Source organism: Lutra lutra, chromosome X, assembly GCF_902655055.1.
Source record: "Lutra lutra chromosome X, mLutLut1.2, whole genome shotgun sequence".
In the NCBI taxonomy this organism is placed as follows: Eukaryota; Metazoa; Chordata; class Mammalia; order Carnivora; family Mustelidae; genus Lutra; species Lutra lutra.
Window position 1 is genome coordinate 45,875,479 of NC_062296.1, and position 25,677 is coordinate 45,901,155.

The 25,677-nt window shown below is 37.5% G+C and overlaps 1 protein-coding gene across 7 annotated transcripts in view; it reads right to left on the reverse strand.

Moving 5' to 3' along the window:
• Nucleotides 1-25,677, reverse strand: part of ATRX (ATRX chromatin remodeler) — a 315,263-nt gene that overhangs the window by 130,683 nt on the left and 158,903 nt on the right. For all 7 annotated transcript variants that reach the window (XM_047714735.1, XM_047714739.1, XM_047714738.1 and 4 more), the window contains 2 exons: nucleotides 3,207-3,348; nucleotides 2,033-2,142 (listed from right to left, as the gene is read on the reverse strand). In XM_047714735.1, the coding sequence (XP_047570691.1) occupies nucleotides 2,033-2,142; nucleotides 3,207-3,348 (252 nt within the window). The remainder of the gene's footprint in view (nucleotides 1-2,032; nucleotides 2,143-3,206; nucleotides 3,349-25,677) is intronic.

Genomic DNA, 25,677 nt, shown 5'->3' on the forward strand with positions numbered 1-25,677 from the left:
CATCAAGATAAAAAGCTTCCGCACAACAAAGGAAACAACAAAACTAAAAGGCAACCTACCAAATGGGAAAAGATTCTTGCAAATGACATATCAGATAAAGGTCTCGCATCCAATATCTGTACAAAGAACTTATCAAACTGAATACCCCAAAAATAAATACTCCAGTTAAGAAGTAGTCAGAAGACATGAACAGAGATTTCTCCAAAGAAGACATGAAAAAATGCTCATCACTCATCATCAGAGAAATACAAATCAAAACCACAATGAGATACGACCTCACACAGGTCAGAATGGCAAAAACTAACAACTGAGAAAACAACAGATGTTGGCGAGGATGTGGAGAAAGGGGAATGCTCTTACACTGTTGGTGGGAATGCAAACTGGTGCAGCCACTCTGGAAAACAGTATGGAGGTTCCTCAAAAAGTTAAAAACAGAACTACCCCACAACCTAACAATTGTACTACTAGGTATTTATCCAATGGATAACAAAACTACGATTTGAAGGGGCACATGCACCCCTATGTTTACAGCAACACTATCAACAATAGCCAAATTATGGAAAGAACCCAAATGTCCATTGACCTATGAATGGATAGTTAAGATATGGTATATCTATATAATGGAATATTACTCTACCATCAAAAAGAATGACACAGGGCAGCTGGGTGGCTCAGTGGGTTGAGCCTCTGCCTTCAGGCCAGGTCACGATTTCAAAGTCCTGGGATCAAGCCCCACATTGGGCTCTCTGCTCAGCAGGGAGCCTGCTTCCCCCTCTCTTTCTGCCTGCCTCTCTGCCTACTTGTGATCTCTCTCTCTCTCTCTGTCAAATAAATAAATAAAATCTTTTTAAAAAATGACACATTGCCACTAGCAAGGACATGGATGGAACTAGAGTGAAATAAGCCAGTCAGAGAAAGACAAACACTGAATGACTTCACTCATATGTGGAATTTAGGAAACAAAATAGGTGAATATAGTGAAAGGGAAGGAAAAAAAATAGGGTAAAAACTGAGAGGGAGGCTGGGGTGCCTGGCTGGCTCAGCTGGTTAAGTGCCTGCCTTTGGTTCAGGTCATGATCCCCAGGTCCTGGGATCGAGCCCCACATCGGGCTCCCTGCTGAGCAGGGAGCCTACTTCTCCTTCTGCCTTTCCCCGTGGCTTGTGCTCTCTCAAAGAAATAAATAAAATCTTTAAAAAAAACCTGAGAGGGAGGCAAACCATACGAGACTTAACTGTAAAAGGTTGTTGGAAGGGAGGTGGGGTGGGCTGGGAGGATGGGCTAAATGGGTGATGGGCATTAAGGAGGGCACTTGTGATGAGCACTGGGTGTTATATGTAAGTGGTGAGTTACTAAATTCTACTCCTGAAACCAATACTACAATAATACAACAATTAATATTTTTAAGTAACTTGAATTTCAATAAAATCTTGGAACAAAAAAAGAACCTTAAAAGCCAAAACAATTGGTTAAAATGGTTAAAAAATTTAAAAAAATAAAGTGTTCTGACTCACTAAATCTGTAATTATTATCTCATGGCTTAATATTACATATATATTCAAAAATATATATACATAAATATTCACTAATGTCATCTCTGCCACAAGTCCTGCCAATCAGAAATTCAGTATTTTAGTAGTGAAAAATAGTTTATATTCTCATTACTAGAGGATCACAGACTATTAAAAAAAAGGAAGTTCATTTCCACCTCAGAATCTTTGCAGTTTTTACTGGCAATGCCTTGTAACCCCAATCCTTCACTTCATTAGGATCTCCACTCATAGAGCACCTCCTTGAAGTTGCATTCCCTCTCTATTCTCTTTGAACACTTACTAGCTGAACGTACATATTTATTTGATTAAAGTCTCTCAACTGCACTACAATATAAGTTTCCTGAGGGAGGGCTCTTGTTATTCCTGTTTACTGGCTGCTGTATCTCCAGACCCTATAACTTTGCCTGGGACAGAGAATATAATCCAACATATAATCCTGAATTCATGGATGCACAAGAACAGAACACCTTCATGTTCTTACCTGTAAAGTCTTACCAAGGCCCATGCAGTGTGCTAGAATGCATCCTGAACCTGGAGATTTCTTTGTTTTTTTTACAGATTCACAGCAGCAATCCCACATAAATTGAACACCTAAAAATGATAGCTTCACTGAGTTTAAAGATCCAAGTTAAAAATCTTCCTTCACACACATATCAAAAACGTAACAAAAACTTTTAAGAAACAGAGTCTTAAAATGAGATAAAGAATCTCTTAAGTATATATGAAATCCCCCCACCCTCACTAAGGTTAATTAGGAAAAAAAAAGATAGTAAACTGAAGCATACAACAGGGCAATTTTCCTTCATTTGTCTATTCTATCACAGCAAACTTTCATTTCCTGGGAAAATCTGAAAAAACATATGAATAATCTAATATACAAATGTTATCTAAAATTTTATCTAATTTATAGATTCCTATCAAATATTATTTCAGGTTTATTGATTAGGAAAACTACCCAGGAGATAATTTATCATTTCTCCTTTCATTCACTAGTAAAGACTAAAGAAGAAAGGGGGCTCACTACTCAAGGAGTAGAACTGTAGAACTTCCCTTATGAAGTCCTTCACTTACACACTCAAAACTGACTTACTGATTCCACTTTAACAAAAGAGAGAACAGGGATAATTTGGGATCTTTCAAAATACCAATGTCAGAATATTAACAAACATACCTGAAAAAATGTTGAAACAGAATTTCCTAAAAAAGGCTTTTAGCTAATGGTGGTATCTCTCCCTACCCTGCAGCTGCCCCTACCCAACCATGGCAAACTATATGAAATCCACTTGCAATATGTACCCATTTGTATGTGGCACTTATTTCGCCTCTACAACACTCATTTTCTTTGCAATCATTCAATTGTTTCTCCTCATTTATTTATGAGCTCTACAGGGTACTGAGTTCACATCTGTTTTGCTCACCAATGTGCCTCTAGTGCTTACCAGAATGTGAGGCACACAGGAGACACCAAATACTGGTAAGACTTAATTAAAAATGCTTTAATCATGGGGCACCTGGCTCAGTTGGTTAAGTATCTGACTCTTGATTTAGGCTCTGGTCTTGATCTCAGGGTCATGAGTTCAAGCCCCACATTGAGCTCCATGCACTGGGGGGAGCCTACTTAAAAAAAATGTTTCCATCATAAAATTGTTTCTTACCATCTACTTGATGTGGTTTCAATTTGATAACCATATTTCTATGAACCTGCACTAAAGGTTCTTTGGTTTCTTCATCTTCATCTAAAACCAACTTGGTTGTTATTGGACACTTGGTGGGTGAAGCATCTTCAATTTCTATCACCTATAAGAAAGGGAATTATAGTTAGCTAACTCACAGAAATCTTTCAAGCAATGGTGGAGTATTAGTGTTATTAAGGGAAATTTTCCAAAATATAGACATATCTATTTATGCACCACACACACATCCACTATTTTGGTTCAAGTAAGATCGGGACAGAGCACAGGTTAATACATGATTTCCAAAATTAATACCTATATAAGACTTTGAACCACTGTGGAAATATCAGTAATTTAACTTATCAGTTCTCACACACACGATAGGTACAGTTGTGGGAAAACCAGTACTCTAAAATAAACTATAGTACCACCTTACAATTTTTAACAGACACATGGGTCCCAAACAAAGATGGTTTTATCTTCCCAGAAGACACATGAAAATGTGCAAGGCCACTTAAGGTTGTCACAATGACTGGTCAGGAGTGGTATTTAATACAGGCAGAGAGGAAAGCAAATACAGATGTTCAGTAACGTAAAAGTCCTAAACAAGAAGTGTTTGACCCAAAATGCCAAACAATTCCCACTGCAAAACAATCTAAATATGTTGTGAAAGGGAAAAACTTTTAGAAACACTGGTTTGAGAACCACAGGCTCAAAAAAAAGTTAGAAAAATATAAAATATCCTCTAACTGTAAAAGGGAAACAATAATCTCAGGTTTCTTATATAAGAAGAAACAAATAGATGTGAATACATGTATGTGTATACATTTTTTTGCTGTTTTATCCCAATATCTATCCATTACATAATACACCCAAGAACTATATAAGGTAGGTACAAATATTCCCATTTTACAAGTAAGAAGTGAAGGACACAAAAGTTAAATAACTTACACAAAGTCATACAACTATGAAGTATTACAACACTATGATACCCAAAGGATCAGATATTAGAGTCCTTGCTCTTAAGCACTACACAATACTGCTTTAACAAAGGCAGTGCTTGTCTTAACAACTTTATGATTCCATGAAAACCAATAAAAATCCATTATTTTGTTTTTTATAAGATTCATGATTTTAAAAATACAGACATTATGATCTTTAAGGAATACAATTTACCCAGTATTTCCTTTTTTATTTAGAACTGTAACAATGTACCCAGAGCAGGCTGGGACAACATCAGGTCACAGGAGTTCAGTTAGATAGTTATTAAACCATTCCGAACACCTACAAATCCAATAGGAGATCAAAGAGAAAAGCAGCAATTCTAGGAACAGAAAATCGACCACTTTCTGGAAGGTAGAACGTGTGAAGAAGTGAATCCGAAAAGACGGAAAGATACACTGCGGGGGGAGAGGCCGGCTCCCGGCAAGCAGCAGAGCAACAGAACACAAAATCAGAACTTTTAAAAGTCTGCTCCACTAAGGGACATTGCTCCAGAGGGTAAGCAGGAGTGGAGCCCTCATGAGGACAGCCTGGTCTCAGGTCCCGTGGGGTCACAGAAGGATCGGGGGTGTCTGCATGTAGCAGAGTTCGCAGGTATTAGAGCAGGGAAGCCAGCTGGCTACAGAGACGGAGCCGATGAGTGAGCACCCCCTGGAAGACCACAGCAGCAGGAATCTGGTGGGTTTGGAGACTCCAAATGGGTCTGTGTGGCAGAGAGAGAAATGTTTGGTCACAGGCCAGGTGACATTGAAGCATGCCCAGAGACCAGGGAGATGGGAGTGACTGAGTGCTTTCCTCAAAGGGCGCACTGAGGAGTGGGGCACTGAGCTCTTGGTTTCTTCCAGCCAGAGACTGGGAGGCCGCCATTTTCATTCCTGTCCTCCAGAGCTATAGAGAAAGTGTTCAGGGAAAAAAAGCTCCCAAGAGCAAACCTGAGATGAGTTAGCCTAGCCCCTGGCAAGGGCAGTGCAATTCCTCCTCTGGCAAAGACACTTGAGAATCACTACAACAGGCCCCTCCCCCAGAAAATGAGAAAGAACATCCAACGAAGACCAAGCTCACTGATCAAGGAGAACAGCGGAATCCCAGAGGAGGGAAAAGCAAAGCATGGAATTCATGGCTTTCTCCCCAAGATTCTTTAGTCTTCCAAAGTTAAATTTTTATTTTAATTTTTTTCTTATGTGAATATGTTTTACTCTTTCCTCTTTTAACGTTTTTTAACGAGTCTACCTTAACAATAATTTTCTTTAAAAAAATCTTTTTGAACCTTCATTATCATAGTCATATTTTATCCTTCGTTTTAACCAACTTTATTTCTTAGAGACATACAGGGTGTTTTCTTCTAAAATATTTTGAGATGCAACTTCTTCTAATATCAAACCATTCTGAACACCTACAAATCCAACAGTAGATTGAAGAGAAGAAAAGCAGCAATTCTAGAAACAGAAAATCGACCACTTTCTGAAAGATAGGACCGGCAGAGAAGTGAATTCGAAGCACCAGAAGACAGACCACGGTGGGAGGGGCCAGCTCCTGGCAATGGAGCACAAAATCAGAACTTTTAGAAGTCTGCTCCACCGAGGAACATCACTCCAGAGGCTAAGCGAGGGTGGAGCCCTCGTGGGGACAGCATTGTCTCAGGTCCCACAGGGTCACAGAAGGATCAGAGGTATCTGAAGGTAGCAGAGCTTGCAGGTATTAGAGCGGGGAAGCCGGCTACAAAGATGGAGCAGAGGAGTGAGCTCTCAGCTCAGGGTTTCCTTAAACTGTGATCCATGGCACAGTCAGGACACTGCTCTTTGAGAAAGAACCCCACAAGTGGCAGATCCGGGGAGACCCCACCAGAAGAGTGGCAAGGATTTGCTGGGATTGGAGACTCCAAACACGGCTGTGTGCCAAAGACAGAAATACTCGGTCACAGAGCGGGTGAGCTCAGAGTGCGGCCAGACACCACGGAAACAGGAGTGATTGAGATCTTTTCTCTGAGGGCACACTGAGGAGTGGAGCCCCAAGCTCTCGGCTCCTCTGGGCCAGAGATTGGGAGGCCACCATTTTCATTCCCTTCCACCAGAGCTCTACGGAAATCAGAAATCATTCAGGAAACAAAAGCTCCAGACAGCTAACCAGAGCTGATTACTTAGCCTGGCCCCTGGCAAGGGTGGTGCAATTCCGCCTCAGGCAAAGACACTTTAGAATCACTACACAGACGCCTCCCCCAGAAGATCAGCAAGAAATACACCCAAGACAAAACTCACTGATCAAGGAGAACAGCGGAATTCCAGAGGAGGGGAAAGCAAAGCATGGAATTCATGGCTTTTTCCCCATAACTGTGCACTCTTGAAAACATAATTAAATTAAAAAAAATTTTTTCTTATTCTAATTTTTTTTAACTTTTACTCATTCCTCTTTTAACGCCTTTTAACTACTTTATCTTAACAATACCTTCCTTTTTTTAATTTTATTTTTAAATTTTATTTTTTATAAACATATATTTTTATCCCCAGGGGTACAGGTCTGTGAATCGCCAGATTTACACATTTCACAGCACTCACCATAGCACATACCCTCCCCAATGTCCATAATCCCACCCCCCCAACCCCCCTCCCCCCAGCAACCCTCAGTTTGTTTTGTGAGATTAAGAGTCACTTATGGTTTGTCTCCCCCCCATCCCATCTTGTTTCATTTACTCTTCTCCTACCCCCTTAACCCCCCATGTTGCATCTCCTCTCCCTCATATCAGGGAGATCATATGATAGTTGTCTTTCTCCGATTGACTTATTTCGCTAAGCATGATACCCTCTAGTTCCATCCACATCGTCGCAAATGGCAAGATTTCATTTCTTTTGATGGCTGCGTAGTATTCCATTGTGTATATATACCACATCTTCTTTATCCATTCGTCTGTAGATGGACATCTAGGTTCTTTCCATAGTTTGGCTATTGTAGACATTGCTGCTATAAACATTCGGGTGCACGTGCCCCTTCGGATCACTACGTTCGTATCTTTAGGGTAAATACCCAGCAGTGCAATTGCTGGGTCATAGGGTAGTTCTATTTTCAACATTTTGAGGAACCTCCATGCTGTTTTCCAGAGTGGTTGCACCAGCTTGGATTCCCACCAACAGTGTAGGAGGGTTCCCCTTTCTCCGCATCCTCGCCAGCATCTGTCATTTCCTGACTTGTTAATTTTAGCCATTCTGACTGGTGTGAGGTGATATCTCATGGTGGTTTTGATTTGTATTTCCCTGATGCCGAGTGATATGGAGCACTTTTTCATGTGTCTGTTGGCCATCTGGATGTCTTCTTTGCAGAAATGTCTGTTCATGTCCTCTGCCCATTTCTTGATTGGATTATTTGTTCTTTGGGTGTTGAGTTTGCTAAGTTCTTTATAGATTTTGGACACTAGCCCTTTATCTGATATGTCATTTGCAAATATCTTCTCCCATTCTGTCAGTTGTCTTTTGGTTTTGTTAACTGTTTCCTTTGCTGTGCATTAACAATACCTTTCTTAAAAAATCTTTTTGAACCTTTATAATTATAGCCATATTTTATCTGTCATTGTATCTAACTTTATCTTTTGCATACACATAGGGTTTTTTCTTCTAAAATATTTTGGGATACAACTTCTTCTAATAGATCAAAATATACCCTAAATCTAGCACAGGGTTTGTTATAGTCTTCAGCCTGAACAATATCTCTCCACTTTCTTTTTCTTTCTTTTCCCAACCAACTTACCTTATCAACTCCTTTTTTAGAATTTTTTTAAATTTTCATCTTCACAGTCATATTCCATCCCTTCATCATGTTTACCCTTATTGTGTGTGTGTGTATTTAAGTTTTTCTTTCTTTAAAATTTTGGGAGGTAGTTTCTGCTAAGAGACTGAAATATAACCAAAATCAAGTGGGTATCTCTGTTCTATTCACCAATCTAATTATTATATATCTTTCTTCTTTAATTTTCTTTAAATTTTTTTGGACTTCTTTTTAATCCCCTTTCTTCTCCCCACGATTTGGGGTCTCTTCTGATTTGGTTAAAACACATTTTTCTGGGGTCTTTCCCACCCTTTCAGCAATTTATTCTCTCATTCATATATTCTTATCTGGATAAAATGACAAGGGGGAAAAACTCAACACAAAAAAAAAGAACAAGAGGCAGTACCTGATTAGGGACCCAATCAATACACACATTGGTAATACGTCAGATCTAGAGTTCAGAATGACGATTCGCAAGGTGCTAGCTGGGCTTGAAAAAGGCAAGAAAGATATTAGAGGAACTCTGTCTGGAGAAAAAAAGGCCTTTCTGGAGAAATAAAAGAACTAAAATCTAACCAAGTTGAAATTAAAAAAGCTATTAATGAGGTGCAATCAAAAATGGAGTCTCTTACTGCTAGGATAAATGAGGCAGAAAAACGAATTAGTGATATAGAAGACCAAATGATGAAGAATAAAGAAGCTGAGCACTAGAGAGACAAATAACTACTGGACCACGAGGGGAGAATTCGAGAGATAAGTGATACCATAAGACGAAACAATATCAGAATAATTGGGATTCCAGAAGAAGAAGGAAGAGAGAAGGGAGCAGAAGGTATATTGGAGAGAATTATTGTAGAGAATTTCCCTAATATGGCAAAGGGAACGAGCATCAAAATCCAGGAGGTGCAGAGAAGCCCCCTCAAAATCAGTAAGAATAGGTCCATACCCCATCATCTAATAGTAAACCATACAAGCCTTAGTGACAAAGAGAAAATCCTGAAAGCAGCCTGGGACAAAAAGTCTGTAATATACAATGGTAAAAATACTAGATTGGCAGCAGACTTATCCACAGAGACCTGGCAGGCCAGAAAGAACTGGCATGATATATTCAGAGCACTAAATGAGAAAAACATGCAGCCAAGAATACTATATCCAGCTAGGCTATGACTGAAAATAGAAGGAGAGATAAAAAGCTTCCAGGACAAACAAAAACTGAAAGAATTTGCAAACACCAAACCAGCTCTACAGGAAATATTGAAAGGGGTCCTCTAAGCAAAGAGAGACCCTAAAAGTAGTAGATCAGAAAGGAACAGAGGCAATATAAAGTAACAGTCACCTTACAGGCAATACAATGGCACTAAATTCCCATCTTTCAATAGTTACCCTGAATGTAAATGGGTTAAATGCTCCAATCAAAAGACACAGGGTATCAGAATGGATAAAAACACAAAACCCATCAATATGCTGTCTACAAGAAACTCATGTAAGACCAAAAGACACCTCCAGATTTAAAGTGACAGGTTGGAAAACAATTTAATATGCTAATGGACATCAGAAGAACGCTGGGGTGGCAATCCTTCTATCACATCAATTAGATTTTAAGCCAAAGACTATAATAAGAGTTGAGGAAGGACACTATACCATACTCAAATGGTCTTGTCCAACAAGAAGATCTAACAATTTTAAATATCTATGCCCCTAACATGGGAGCAGCCAACTATATAAACCAATTAATAACAAAAACAAAGAAACACATCGACAAAAATACAATAGCAGGGGACTTTAACACGCCCCTCACTGAAATGGACAGATCATCCAAGCAAAAGCTCAACAAGGAAAAAAAGGTCTTAAATGACACAGGACCAGATGGACATCACAGATATATTCAGAACATTCCATCCCAAAGAAACAGAATACACATTCTTCTCCAGTGCACATGGAACGTTCTCCAGAATAGATCACATCCTGGGTCATAAATGAGGTCTCAACCTGTACCAAAAGACTGGGATCATTCCCTGCATATTTTCAGACCACAATGCTATGAAGCTAGAACTCAATCAAAAGAGGAAATTTGGAAAGAACCCAAATACCTGGAGGCTTAAGAGCATCCTACTAAAGAATGAATAGGTCAACCAGGAAATTAAAGAAGAATATTGAAAAATCCATGGAAGCAAAAGATAACGAAAATACAACTGTTCAAAATCAATGGGACACAGCAAAGGCAGTCCTGAGAGGAAAATATATAGCAACACAAGCCTTTCTCAAGAAACAAGGTCTCAAATACACAACCTAACCCTACACCTAAAGGAGCTGGAGAAAGAACAGCAAAGAAAGCCTAAACCCAGCAGGAGAAGAGAATAATGAAGATCAGAGCAGAAATCAATGAAACAGAAACAAATCAATGAAACTAGGAGCTGGTTCTTTTAACGAATTAATAGGATTGATAAACCCCTGGCCAGACTTATCAAAAAGAAAAGAGAAAGGACCCAAATAAATAAAATCATGAATGAAAAGGGAGAGATCACAACCAACACCAAAGAAATACAATTATAAGAACATATTATGAGCAACTATATGCCAGCAAACTTGACAATCTAGAAGAAATGGATGCATTCCTAGAGATGCTTAAAATACCAAGACTGAACCAGGAAGAAATAGAAAACTCGAACAGACCCATAAACAGTAAGGAGACTGAAGCAGTCATTACAAATCTTCCAAAAAACAAGAGCCCATGGCCAAAGCACTTCACAGGGAAATTCTACCAAACATTTAAAGAAGAATTAATTCCTATTCTCCTGAAACTGTTTCAAAAAAAGAAATGGAAGGAAAACTTCCAGACTCATTTTATGAGGCCAGCAATACCTTAATCCCAAAACCAGACAAAGACCCCATCAAAAAAGAGAATTACAAACCAATATCCTTGATGAATACAGATGCGAAAATTCTCACCAAAATACTAGCCAATACGATCCAACAGTACATTAAAAGGACTATTCACTATGACCAAGTGGGATTTATTGCTGGGCTGCAAGGTAGGTTCAATATCTGCACATCAATGTAATACAATACATTAATAAAATAAAGAATAAGAACCACATGATACTCTCAATAGATGCTGAAAAAGCATTTGACAAAGTACAGCATCCTTTCTTAATCAAAACTCTTCAAGGTGTAGGGAAAGAGGGTACAATACCTCAGTATCATCAAAGCCATCTATGAAAAAGTTGCAGCGAATATCATTTTCAATGGGGAAAAACTGAGAGCTTTTCCGCTAAGGTCAGGAACACGGCAGGGATGCCCACTATCAGCATTGCTATTCGACATAGTACTAGAAGTCCTAGCCTCAGCAATCAGACAACAAAAAGAAATTCAAGGCATCTGAATCAGCAAAGAAGTCAAACTCTCACTCTTTGCAGATGATATGATACTTTATGTGGAAAACCCAAAAGACTCCACTCCAAAACTTCTAGAACTTGTACAGGAATTCAGTAAACTGTCGGGATATAAAGTCAGTGTACAGAAATCAGTTGCATTTCTATACACCAACAACAAGACAGAAGAAAGAGAAATGAAGGAGTTGATCCCATTTACGATTGCACCCAAAACCATAAGATACCTAGGAATAAACCTAACCAAAGAGGCAAAGAATCTGTACTCAGAAAACTACTACATACTCATGAAAGAAATTGAGGAAGACACAAAGAAATGGAAAAATGTTCCATGCTCATGGATTGGAAGAATAAATATTGTGAAAATGTCTATGCTATCTAAAGCAATCTACACATTTAATGCAATCCCTATCCAAATACCATCCTTTTTTTTTTTTTTTCAAAGAAATGGAACAAATAATCCTAAAATTTTATATGGAACCAGAAAAATCCTCAAATAGCCAGAGTAATACTGGGAAAAAAAGCCATAGTTGGTGGCATCACAATTCCAGACTTCAAGCTCTATTACAAAGCTGTCATCATCAAGACAGTATGGTACTGGTACGACAACACACACACAGATCAATGGAACAGACTAGAGAACCCAGAAATAGACCCACAACTCTATGGTCAACTAATTTTTGACAAAGCAGGAAAGAAAGTCCAATAAAAAAAAAGATGGTCTGTTCAATAAATGGTGTTGGGAAAATTGGACAGCCACATGCAAAAGAATGAAACTGGACCATTTCCTTACACCACATACAAAAGCAGACTCAAAATGGATGAAAGACCTCAATGTGAGACAGGGATCTGCCAAAATCTTTGAGGAAAACACAGGCAGCAATGTCTTTGACCTCAGAAACACCAACTTCTTCCTAGACACATTGCCAAAGGCAAGGGAAGCAAGAGCAAAAATGAACTATTGGGACTTCATTAAGATCAAAAGCTTTTGCACAGCAAAGGAAACAGTCAACAAAATCAAAAGGCAACTGACAGAATGGGAGAAGATAGTTGCAAATGACGTATCAGATAAAGGGCTACTATCCAAAATCTCTAAAGAACTTATCAAAGTCAACAGCCAGAAAACAAATAATCCATTCAAGAAATGGGCAGAGGACATGAACAAACATTTCTGCAAAGAAGACATCCAGATGGCCAACAGACACATAAGAAAGTGATTCATATCACTCGGCATCAGGGAAATACAAATCAAAACCACAATGAGATACCACCTCATACCAGTCAGAATGGCTAAAATTAAGTCAGGAAATGACAGATGCTGGTGAGGACGAGGAGAAAGGGGAACCCTCCTACACTGTTGGTGGGAATGCAAGCTGGTGCAGCCACTCTGGAAAACAGCATGGAGGTTCCTCAAAAAGTTGAAAATAGAGCTATCCTATGACCCAGCAATCACGCCTCTGGGTATTTACCATACAGACACAAATGTAGTGATCCGAAGGGGCACCTGCACCCAAATTTTTATAGCAACAATGTCCACAATAGCCAAACTATGGAAAGAATCTAGATGTCCATCAGTGGATTAATGGATATAGAAGATGTGGTATATATATACACTGGAATACTATACAGCCATCAAAGCAAAATGAAACCTTGCCTTTTGCAATGATGTGGATGGAACTATAAGGTATTATGCTGAGCGAAGTAAGTCAATCAGAGAAAGACAATTATCATATGATCTCTCTGATATGAAGAATTTGAGAGGCAACGTGGGGGGTTTGGGAAGTAGGGAACGAAAAAATGAAAGAAGATGGGATTGGGAGGATGACAAACCATAAGAGACTTTTAATCTCACAAAACAAACTGAGGGTTGCTGGGGGGGATGGGGGGCAGGGAGTGGGTGGCTGGGTTATGGACACTGGGGAAGGTATGTGCTATGGTGAGTGCTGTGAAGTGTGTAAACCTGGTGATTCACAGACCTGTTCCCCTGGGGCCAATAATACATTATATGCTAATAAAAAATAAACTATTTAAAAAAAAGAAAGATACAATGATTAAAAAAAAAAAGAATTGTAACAATCAATTACATAATATTCACCACGGAAATTTTCAAATGTAAGAAAAAGTAGAAGAGCATAATAAACCCTGTTCCCCATTATCCAACAATATCAAATATTACCAACTTCTGGTCACTTTTTTTTTTTTTTCACTAACAGCCTCCTACTCATTCTCCAACTCCTCATACTCCACAAATGATTCTGAAGCAAATGTCAGAAAGCATGGAATTTCATCTGTAAATGTTTTTAAATGTCTCTTTAAAAGAACACTCTCTTTTTTAAACTGTAACTACATTATCATTACTGGATATAAGCAATTATAATGTAAGTCACAAATTTGTGGTAAATTTCCTGGAAACTGCACTTACATACAAATGCTAATGATATAGAAATCAAGATTAATACTAGGTTGCACCATGGTGGAATATAAATACCATGGACCATTTTGATCCAAACCCCATTTTAACAAGTTACTTAAACCCTCTTAGCTTCAGTTTTTTCATCTACAAACTGGGAAAGATTATACACAGCCCTTATGTTGTTGTTGTGGAGATTAAATAAGACAATCTATGCAAGGTAACTGACAAAGATTAAATATTCACTAAATTTTTATAGTATTCTAGTTTGGATTGTATCCAAGCTTCATATCACTCGGGTAAATCCATTAAACAAAATCGAAAATTCCCAAATGTCTTGTTCTTTTTGCAAGATGTAGCAGGCAGAATCATAAAAATGGTTCCTAAGATCCCACCCTCTAGTGTACACATCCTGTATAGTCCAATGCCTTTCATTGTGGTTGAGATCTGTAAATATGATGGGATATCATTCCCATAACTGAGTTAGCAATCAGTTGGGTTTGACTTAATCAGAAAGAGGGTTCTCCTAGGTGGGCCAGAGCTAATCAAGTCTAGCCCTTTAAAAGACTGAAGTGTAAGAAATCCTCTCTTAACAGTCTTAAAGCGATTTTGTAGAAAAGTGTCTAGGAGCTAAGGACCTCCATGCTACAACTACAAAAAAACTGAATTCTGACCCAAAAAAAGGAGCTTAAAAGGGACACCAAGTCTTATATGAAAATCTGAACTCTGGGTAACAATTTAGTATCTACTCAGTGAGACACTGAGCAAGTTACCCAGTAGAGCCATACTCTCAGTTAAGCCACTCTGAAATTCCTAACTTATAGGACTATGAGATTATAATGTTGTCTTGTTTTAAGAGGATAAGTTTTTGATAATATCTTAACACATCACTAGAAAAATAATACACATCGCTGTAATTAAGACCTTGGGACCATATGTTCATTAGTGATTTGCATGATATTTTTGTTACTAAGTGATGTCTTCGGATTGAGAATTAGTCAATCTTCATTCTGAATATAGGAGGAGATAATTTATCTTTCTCATCATTATTTTCACCATCATAAGTGTACTCTTAATTCCTCATCCCCTATTTCCTCCAAACCCCTGCCCACCTCCCCTCTAGTAACCATCAGTTTGTTCTCTATAGTTAAAGAGTCTGTTTCTTGGTTTCTCTCCTCTTTTTTCCCTTTACTCTTCTGTTTTGTTTCTTAAATGTGACATGAGTGAAATCACATGGTATTTGTCTTTCTCTAGCTGACGTATTTGACGTATTTCGAATAGCGTTATACTCGCTATCCCCAGCATGTGATTGCAAATGGCAAGATTTCATTCTTTTTATATCTGAATAATAATCCATGTATATATATAAAACACTTTTTCTTATCCACTCATCTATTAAGGGACACTCAAGCTGCTTTCATAGTTTGGCTACTGTAAATAATGCTGTAATTAACATAGGGGTGCATGTATCCCTCTGAATTAGTGCTTTCATATTTTGGGGGTAAGTACCCAGTAGTGTGATTCCTGGATCATAGGGTAGCACTATTTTTAATTTTTTGAAAAACTTCCATACTGTTTTCCAAAAAGGCTTCAACAATTTGCATTCCCATCAACAGTGCAAGGGGGGTTCATTTTTCTCCACAGCCTTGCCAATCCTTTTGTTTCTTGTGTTTTTCATTTTAGTCATCCTGACAGGTATGAGGTGATATCTCAACGTAGCTTTGATGTACAGTTCCCTGATGATCAGTGATGTTAGGCATACTATAATGCAAAGTTGTTGAATCACTACATTGTTCACCTGAAACAACTAAAACACTGTGTGTCAACTATACTTTAAAAAAAATACAAAAAGGGGAGCCTGGGTGGCTCAGTGGGTTAAAGTCTCCGCCTTCGGCTCAGGTCATGATCCCAGGGTCCTGGGATCAAGCCCCACATCGTGCTCTCTGCTCAGCGGGGAGCCTGCTTCCCCTTCTCTCTCTCTGCCTGCCTCTGCCTACTTGTGATCTCTGTCTGTCAAATAAATAAATAAAATCTTTAAAAAAATACAAAAGGGATTTAACAATAGTATGAACATACAGAATAATTAGCAAACATGAAGGTGGCAACTGAAATTATAAACCTACAGAACAGAAAGAAAAAAGAATGAAGAAAAATGAGACTAGGGACTTGTGGGACACCATCAAGTGGACCAACATATACATAATGAGAGTCAAAGAAGAGAATGAGAAAGGGGCAGAATGATTATGTGAGGAAATACTCGCCCTAAACTCCAAAAAATTGAGTAAAGACCAGAATCTACAAATCCAAGGAATGCAACAAACTAGAAATAAGATAAACTAAAAGAGACCCAGACTGAGCACATTATACTCAAAGCTCTGAAGGCCAAAGACAAAGAGAATTTTGAAAGGAGCTAGAGAGAACCTGTCAGATATAAAGATTATCAATAACATTATCAGCTGACTTCTCATCAGAAACTTGGAGGCCAAAAGGTGGTGTTATAGTATTTTTTTATAGAATTTTTTTAAAAGAGAGACAAGATTGATTGATTGATTTCTTAGAGTGAGCGAGAGTGAGCATGTGCGAGGAGGTGGGGTAGAGGGAGGGAAAGTCTTAAGCAGACTGCATGCAAACAATGGAACCCAATGTGGGTGGGACACGATTTCATGATCCAGAGATCGTGACCTGAGCTGAAACCAAGAGTCGAATGTTTATCTGACTGTGCCACCCAAGCACCCAGATAATATATTTTAAAGTGTTCAAATAAAATAATTGTCAGCTGAGAAATTCCTAGCAAACAAAATATCTTTCAAAAAAGAGGGAGAAACTGAAACATTCCTAAATTGAGGGAGTTCATTAAAACTAGACAAGAAGGGCGCCTGGGTGGCTCAGTGGGTTAAAGCCTCTGCTTTCGGCTCAGGTCATGATCCCGGGGTCCTGGGATCGAGCCCTGCATCAGGCTCTCTGCTCAGCGGGGAGCCTGCTTCCTCCTCTCTCTCTGCCTGCCTCTCTGCCTACTTGTGATCTGTCTGTCAAATAAATAAAATCTTAAAAAAAAAACTAGACAAGAAATGCTAAAGGAAGGCGTTCAGGTTAAAATGAAAGGAATGCTATATAGTCACACAAAAGATGTATGAAGAAGTAAGTATCTATGGAAAAGATACGTATAGGGGCAAATATAAAACCCACTACAATTGGAATTTTGGTTTGTAACTCTAGGTTTGTTCTCTATGTATTTAAAGGACAAAAGCAAAAAAGATATTTAGAATATGTTACTAGGCATAAAATGTATAGAAATGTAATTTGTAACATGAGAAACAGAGCCATAGAAAACTACAGTTTTGTATATGATTCAATTAAGTTCATATCAATTCGAAACAGGCCATTATGACATTAGGATATTTGATATGATATTTAATACCATGATAATAACCATGAAGAAAATATCTAATGACTATACACAAAAATGAGATGGGAGTCACGATGTGTCCCTGTTTGAAAAAGACAAATAAAAAAAGAAGGCAGCAATGGAGAAAATGATGAAAAAAAGCAGTAAGACAAACAAAAGGTACCAAAATGGCAAAAGTAAATTCTTACTAATCAATACTTACTTAAAATACAGATGGATTAAACCCTCAATTAAGAGACATAGATTGAGAAAATGTATTAAAAGATGATGTAAATGCTGGTCACCTACAAAAGATTCAACTTAGATTAAAAGACACAAATAAACTGAAAAAGAAAGAATGATAAAATATATTTCATGAAAACTGTAACTAAGAAAGCAGGGGTGACTACACAGACATCAGACAAATGGACCTTAAGTCAACAAACTATTTTAAGTGGCAAAAAGATACTGTACATTGATAAAAGAATCAATTTGTCAAGAAGATAGAACACTCATAAATATAAATGCACCAACAACAGAGCACCAAGATATATGAAACAGACACTGACAGAATTAAAAGGAGTTCTATAATAATAGTTTGGAGACATCAACACCCAACTTTCAATAATGCATAAAACAAGCCAAAAAAGATCAGTCAGAAATTAGAACTTGAAAACATGATAAAATTCCATAGTGTAATGGTTAGCACTCTGGACTCTGAAAACATGATAAAACAATTTACCATAACAGATATATAGGTAACATTCACACAATAGCAGAATACAAATTTTCACAAGTACACGTGAAACATTAAAAAGACAAACCACATGTTGGGGCACAAAACTAGCCTTAAAAATTATAAAGGACTGAAATCATAAAAAGTATCTTTTCTGCTCAAAATTGAAAGAAGCTAGAAATCAGTTACAGAAGGAAAACTGGAAAAAATGCAAATATGTGGAAATTAAGCAAGACACACTTAAAAAAAAACAGGTCAAATAAGAAATCACAAAAAAAATCAGAAAAAACTATCAGAAAAATTAAAACAAAACTAACAGACACATGAAAGGATGCAGAACATCACTTATCATCAGGGAAATACAAATCAAAACCAAGATGAGATACTACCTCACACTTGTAAGAATGCCTAAAATTAACAACACCAAGATAAAACAGGTGTTGGCGAGGATGCAGAGAAAGGGGAACTGTTTTGCACTTGGTGGGAATGCAATTGGTGTAGAAACGTTGGAGAAAATTATGGAGATTCCTCAAAAAGTAAAAAATAGAACTACCATACAATCCAGCAATTGGACTACTAGGTATTTACTCAAAGGATACAAAATACAGATGTGAAGGTGTACATAGCCAAACCATGGAGAGAGCCCAAATGTCCATCCACTGATGAATGGCTAAAGAAGATGTGGTATATATATACAATGGAATATTACTCAGCTAAGAGAAAGAATGAAATGTTGCCATTTGCAAAGACATAATGTAGCTAGAGCATATTATGTGCAATAAGTCAAAGAAAGACAAATACATTTCACACTTATGTGGAATTTAAGAAACAAAACAGATGAATATGTGGGAGGGGAAAATAAAAAAATAAGGAGAGAGGGAAACAAGCCATAAGAGACTCTTAAAGAGGGGAGCCTCAGTGGCTCAGTCACTTAAGCATCTGTCTTCAATTCAGCTCAGGTCATGGCCACAGGGTCCTGGGATCAAACCCTGCATTGGGCTCCTAGCTCAGCAGGGAGTCTGCTTCTCCTTCTCCCCCTTTTTCTCCCCCTGTTTATGCTTTCTCTCTCTCTCAAATAAATAAATAATATCTTTAAAAAAGAGAAAGAGAGACTCTTTAAGATAGAGTACAAATATCTGGGGTGATGGATGGAGGTGTGTAGGGGATGAATTAGAAGGGTGACGGGTATTGAGGAGAGCACTTGATATGAACAGCATCGGGTTTTGTATGTATGTGCCAAATCACTTAATTCCATTCCTGAAACCAACACTGTACTCTACATTAACTAGAATTTAAATAAAAGTTTGGGGGCACCTGGGTGTCTCAGTGGGTTAAGCCTCTGCCTTTGGCTCAGGTCATGATCTCAGGGTCCTGGGATCAAGCCCCACATCGGGCTCTCTGCTCAGCAGGGAGCCTGCTTCCCTTCCTCTCTCTCTGCCTGCCTCTCTGCCTACTTGTGATCTCTGTCTGTCAAATAAATAAAATCTTTAAAAATTTTAAATAAAAGTTTGAAAAGAAAAAAAAATAAAGTAGAAAAATAAAAACATCAAATACCTTAAATATACATTTTTCAAAGAAATTATACAAATGGCTGATATGCATGTGAAAAACCATGTTCAACATCATTAGTCATATAGGAAATGCAAATCAAAACCATAAGACTTCACTTCACATCCACTGCCCAAAAAAAAAATAAAATAAAAAATAAAAACAGAAAATAAAAGAAAGAAAGAAAGAAAAAAGAAAAGAAAAAAATTTTTGGTGAAAATGTGGAGAAATTAAAACTTGTATGCCTTGCTGGTGGCAACACAGAAGGTGCAGGTGTTGTGGAAAGTGGTATGGCAATTCCTCAAAAAATTTCATCCAGAATTACGTTATGTTCAGCAATTCCACATCTGTGTATATATGCAACGGAATGGAAAGCAAGAACTTAAAGAGATACTCGTATACCCATGTTTATAGCAGCATTATTCACAACAGCCAAAAGGTGGAAGAAACCCAAATATCCATTGACAGATAAATGGATAAATATAATATGATATATGTATACCACATATTAATCATCCTTTAGAAAGTAATGAAATTCTGTTAGTTAATAAAATGGAGGAATCTTGAAAACATTATGTCATGTGAAATAAGCTGGAAAGAAAAGGACAAATACTGTGTGATTCCATTTATATGAGGTACATAGAACAGACAAATACTTGAGACAGAAAATAAAAGAGAGGTTAAAGGGGGCTGGGAAGAACTCGTTTATTTTTTGATACGTACCTTCTGTTTAGGATAATGGTAAGTTCATGAAAACAAATGGTGGTGATGACTGCACGACACTGTGAATGCACTTCTTTGAACTGTGCACTTAAAACACTTAAATTGTAAATAATTTGGCAGAGGGTAGGGGAGCAGGAGAGACAGAAAAAAAGCAAGAGAGGAAGGGAGCTAAAGAATCTTAAGCAGGCTCCACGCCCAGCACGGAGTCCAATGTGAGGCTCAATCTCATAATGTTGAGATCGTGACCTGAGCCAAAGTCAAGAGTCAGACACTTAACTGAGGTGCCACTCAGGTGCCTCAGTAAATAATTTTTTTTAATAAAAGGAGCCAAAGAAGCACAACAAAAGTCATTCTAATATGTAACAGGATATTCCAATTTAGTGAAAAATGTTCAAACAACCGAACTGTCCCTCAAAAGAAGATTTAGAGATGGTAAGGACTGATGGTACTATACCCATTCAACCGTTAAGTTATACCACAGTTAAGGGCAGACACAACAGGTATAACTTTCCAAACAGTAAGGAAAAGGAAAAAAGCAAGTTGAAGAAAACCACAAAAATATGTAAGAAAGATCTGTGCATTCCATGGTATGTTGAAAAGAAATGTACACTTAACATTAGTACATTTCCCTAAATGTAAATTCTATATAAAAAGGAAAGCTTGTAAATTTTTACAAATTCCAGCTCACAATATGCATGCTAAGGATGCCTAGGTGGCTCAGTTGGGTAAGTGTCCAACTTTTATCTCAGCTCATGTCTTGATCTCATGGTTGTGAGTTCAAGCCCCATATTGCATGAAGCCTACATGAAATTCTTTTTTTAATTTTTAAAAAAGATATGCATGCTAAACCATTTGGGTTAAGTGAAATGATGTCTATAATTGACACTAAAATGCATAAGATGTGTAATAATGGATAGAGAACTTAGCAGATAAACAGAAATGTAATAAATCAAGTATACTAAAACATTAATGGAAGACTCAAGGAGGTAAGCTTATGGGAAATTACTGTGAAATTCTGTTCACCGTGCTGTGTGCTGGAACTTTTCATAATACAACATTGGAAAAGAGAGATGGAATAGAAAATATTATTAACACATAAAGGAGGTAAGATTTCAGACAAAGGAAAGTTAAAGAGATAAAAGGGTGCATCACTAGGGGCACCTGAGTGGCTCAGTGGGTTAAAGCCTCTGCCCTTGGCTCAGGTCATGATCCCAGGGTCCTGGGATTGGGCCCCACATCGGGCTCTCTGCTCAGTGGGGAGCCTGCTTCCTCCTCTCTCTCTCTACCTGCCTCTCTGCCTACTTGTGATCTCTGTCAAATAAATAAATAAAATCTTAAAAAAAAAAGGTGCATCACTAGAAAGACAATTCTACATGTACATGTACCTAACAACAGAGCTTCAACACACAAGAAGAAAAAAATGAGAAATGCAAGGAGAAAACAACAAATCAACAATTATTCTGGGAGACCTCAACATTTTCTCTCAATATTAGACAGAACACCAATAGAGATATAAAAGCCCTGATTATAACCAACCAGTACAACTTAATTAAAATTAAATTAATTAATTAAATTAATTAATTAATTTTATTAAAATTAAAATACTGCAGCTAGAAACAACAGAATATATGAGAGGAAAAAATAAAAAAATATACACCATTTCTAGGTTTTAAATTAGAGAAGACTCTGAACACAGTAAAAGTGAAACAAAATCATCAAAATTCATATGGCACAGTGTTTAAAACAGTAAGGGGGGACGCCTGGGTGGCTCAGTTGGTTAAGCAGCTGCCTTCGGCTCAGGTCATGATCCCAGCGTCCTGGGATCGAGTCCCACATCGGGCTCCTTGCTTGGCAGGGAGCCTGCTTCTCCCTCTGCCTCTGCCTGCCATTCTGTCTACCTGTGCTCGCTCGCTCAAATAAATAAAATCTTTAAAAAAAAAACAGTAAGGGAATTTATACCATTAAATGCATATATTTTTTAAAAAGCAAGATCTAAAATCCACCTTAATTAGCTAGAAAAAGAAGAGTAAATGAAACCCAAAGAAGATGGTAAGATAAAAATAAAAGTGGAAATCAGTGAAATGGAAAAAGGTGAAACAACAGAGGAATCAATGAAACCCAAAGCTGGTGTTTTTAAAAATGATACTAAAATTGCTAAACCTCTAAAGAGACTAAACAAGGAAAATGATGAGACACAAATTATCAACAGAAATTAAAGATGAGAGATCATGACAAAGCCTACAAAACATTTAAAAATCCAGAATATTATGAACAAATTTACACCAATAAATTTGACTATTTAAATGAAATGGGCAAATTCATTAAAGACAAAATTTATCAAAACAGAGGTGAGGAGAAATAGATAGTCTAAACAGCCTTACATTTATTAAATAAACTGAAGCTGTTAAAACACACACACACACACACACACACACAGAAAACTACAGGCCCATGACTTCACTGGAGAATTCTATCAAACTTTTAAGAATGAAACTTCAAGAAGATAGAGGAGGTGGGAAAACTTCCCTACTCACTCTGTATGAGAACAGTATTACTGTGATAGCAAAACTAGAAACATATATAAGAAATCTATAAAGGAACATGCATACTTAATACTGAGGTAAAAACATGGTTGAAATATTAGCAAAAGAAATACAACAATAAGGGCCCCTGGTTGGTGTAGTCGCTTAGGCACCCAGCTCTTGGTTTTGACTTGGGTTGTAATCTCACGGTCAGTCATGAGATCTAGCTCTGCGTTGGGCTCTGCACTCAGTGCAGAGTCTGCTTGAGATTCTCTCCCTCTGCCGCCCCTGCTCATGCTCATTCTGTCTCATTCTCCCTCTCTCTCTCTCTAATAAATAAATACATAAATCTTTAAAAAAAAAATACAACAACATATAAAAAGTGTAATGTACCATGACTAAGCAAGGCTTATTCTAGGAATGCAAGACTGACTTTTCTAGGTTACCAAGACGGACACATTAAGAAGCATTTGAAGAAAGTAAGCATCCACCACACCAGGCAGGTGGTCTTAGCTAGTACCAACCCCCTCCCCACCCTGGCAACCAGGCTCCCACCTTCCACACTTGATAGGTGGCCTCAGCTGGGACTGGTATCCCTCCAAAGTAGCACTTGAGAGTGATGGCTCCTGGGGGTGGTGGTGGTGGATAACCTTACCTACCAACATACCTGCAACAGTTCCAGCCGAGGCACAATAGGAAGATGCAGGCAGCCCACACAAGGGACAGTTCTGGGGGCCTGGTTCTGGCTGACTAGTGGGGACTGCACTTCTGGGCCCCAGAGAGGATGCCTTTTACATAAAGCCACTCCTTCAAGACCAAGAGCAGTAGCTATTCTAATACATAAAAACAAACACAAAGAAAAAGAGCACAGAAGAATGTGTTCTAAACAAAATAACAAGACAAAACCTCAGAAAAAGAACTAAACAAACAGAGATAAGCAATCTACTTGATAGTAGTGGCCATAGAGATGCTACTTCAAAGTAATGGCCATAGAGATGCTCATCAAACTCAGGAAAAGAATAAAGACAGTGAGAACTTCAATAGATACAAAATATTTTAAAAGAACCGATTAGGGCAAAAAGAATACAATAACTATTATTGTATATTTGATGAAAAAATTGATGTTACAAATATATAAAAAGATATACCATGCTCATGGACTAGAAGAATTAATACTGTTAAAATGTCCATACTACCTAAAATGATCTACAGACTCAATACAATATCTATCAAAATACCAATAGCATTTTCTACAGAACTAAAACAAAGAATCCTAAAATTTGTATGTAATCACAAAAGACCCCAGACAGCCAAAGCAATCTTGAGAAAAAAGAACAAAGCTAGAGGTACTTGGAAGTAGCACCAGATTTCAAACTATACTACAAATCTATCGCTACAAAGCTAATGAAAACAGTATGGTACTAGCACAAAAAAACGAAAACAGAAACAAAAACAAAAACAAAAAATCCCAGATATACAGAACAGTGGAACAGAAGTGAGAACCCAGAAATAAACCGACACTTATACAGTCAATTAATCTACCATGAAGAATGTAAGAAAATACAATGGGAAAAAGATGCAGTCTTCAATAAATGTTATTGGGATAATTGGACAGCTACATGAGAAAGAATGAACAAAACCACTTCCTTACACCCTACACAAAAACAGGCTCAAAATAAAGTCCTAAATGTAAAACCTCAAACCCTAAGATTCCTAAAAGAAACCATAGGCGGACATAAGTCTTAGCAATACCTTTTTGAATCTATATTCTCAAGCAAGGGGCAAAAAAAGCAAAAATAAGTAACTGGGACTGCATCAAATTAAAAAGCTTATGCACAGCAAAGGAAGACATCAACAAAATGAATAGGCAACCTAATGAACAGGAGAAGATATTTGCAAATGATATACCTGATAAGTGGTTAATATCTAAAATATATAAAGAACTCATACAATTCAACATATACACACACACATAAAAACAATCCAATTACAAAACAGGCAGAGAACCTAAACAAACTTTTTTCAAAGACAATATACAAATGGCCAGAAGACACATGAAAAAAATACTCAACATCACTCATCATCAGGGAAATGTAAATCAAAGGAACAATGAGATATCACCTCACACCAATCAGAATGGCTAGTATAAAAAAGACAAGAAATAACAAGTGTTGATGAAAATGTGGAAAAAAGGGAAGCAGTGTGCTCTACTGACATGGGAATAAAAATTGGTACAACTACTATGGGAAATAGTACAGAGGTTCCTCAAAATGATCAAATAGAGTGACCATACAATCCAGCTATTCCACTTCTGGGTATTTATCCAAAGAAACTGAAAACACTAATTCAAAAAAGATACATGTACCTCTACGGTAACTGCAGCATTATTTACAGTAGCCAAGATATGGAAACAACCTAAGCATCCATCAACAGATAAATGGATAAAGAAGTGCTGTGTGTGCATGTGTGTTGTATGTATCACTCAGTTATAAGAAAGGACTAAAATCTTGCCATTTGCGACAATATGGATGGACCTGCAGGGTATTATGCAAAGAAATAATTTAGAGAAAGACAAATGCCATATGATTTCACTTATATGCAGAATCTATAAACAAAACAAAAACATTCTCAAATATAGAGCACAAACTGGTGGTTGCCAGAGGGGAGGGAGGTAGAGTGGATTAGTGAAGTGAAAGCAATAAGGAGATACAAACTTCCAATTATAAAACAGATAAGTCACAAGGAACTAAAGTACTATGAATACTAAAGTATAGGGAATATACTCAATAATACTGTAACAAAACACTGGTGACAGATGGCAACTAGAATTACAGTGCTGATCATTTCATAATGTATATAAATGTTCAATCACTATGCTGTGAAACTAATACTGCATGTCAACTATATTTTAATAAAAAAAAAGAATTATGTTCAATTGTATGTCAACTGTATATCAATCAAAAAAAAATTAAGGGACACCTGTTG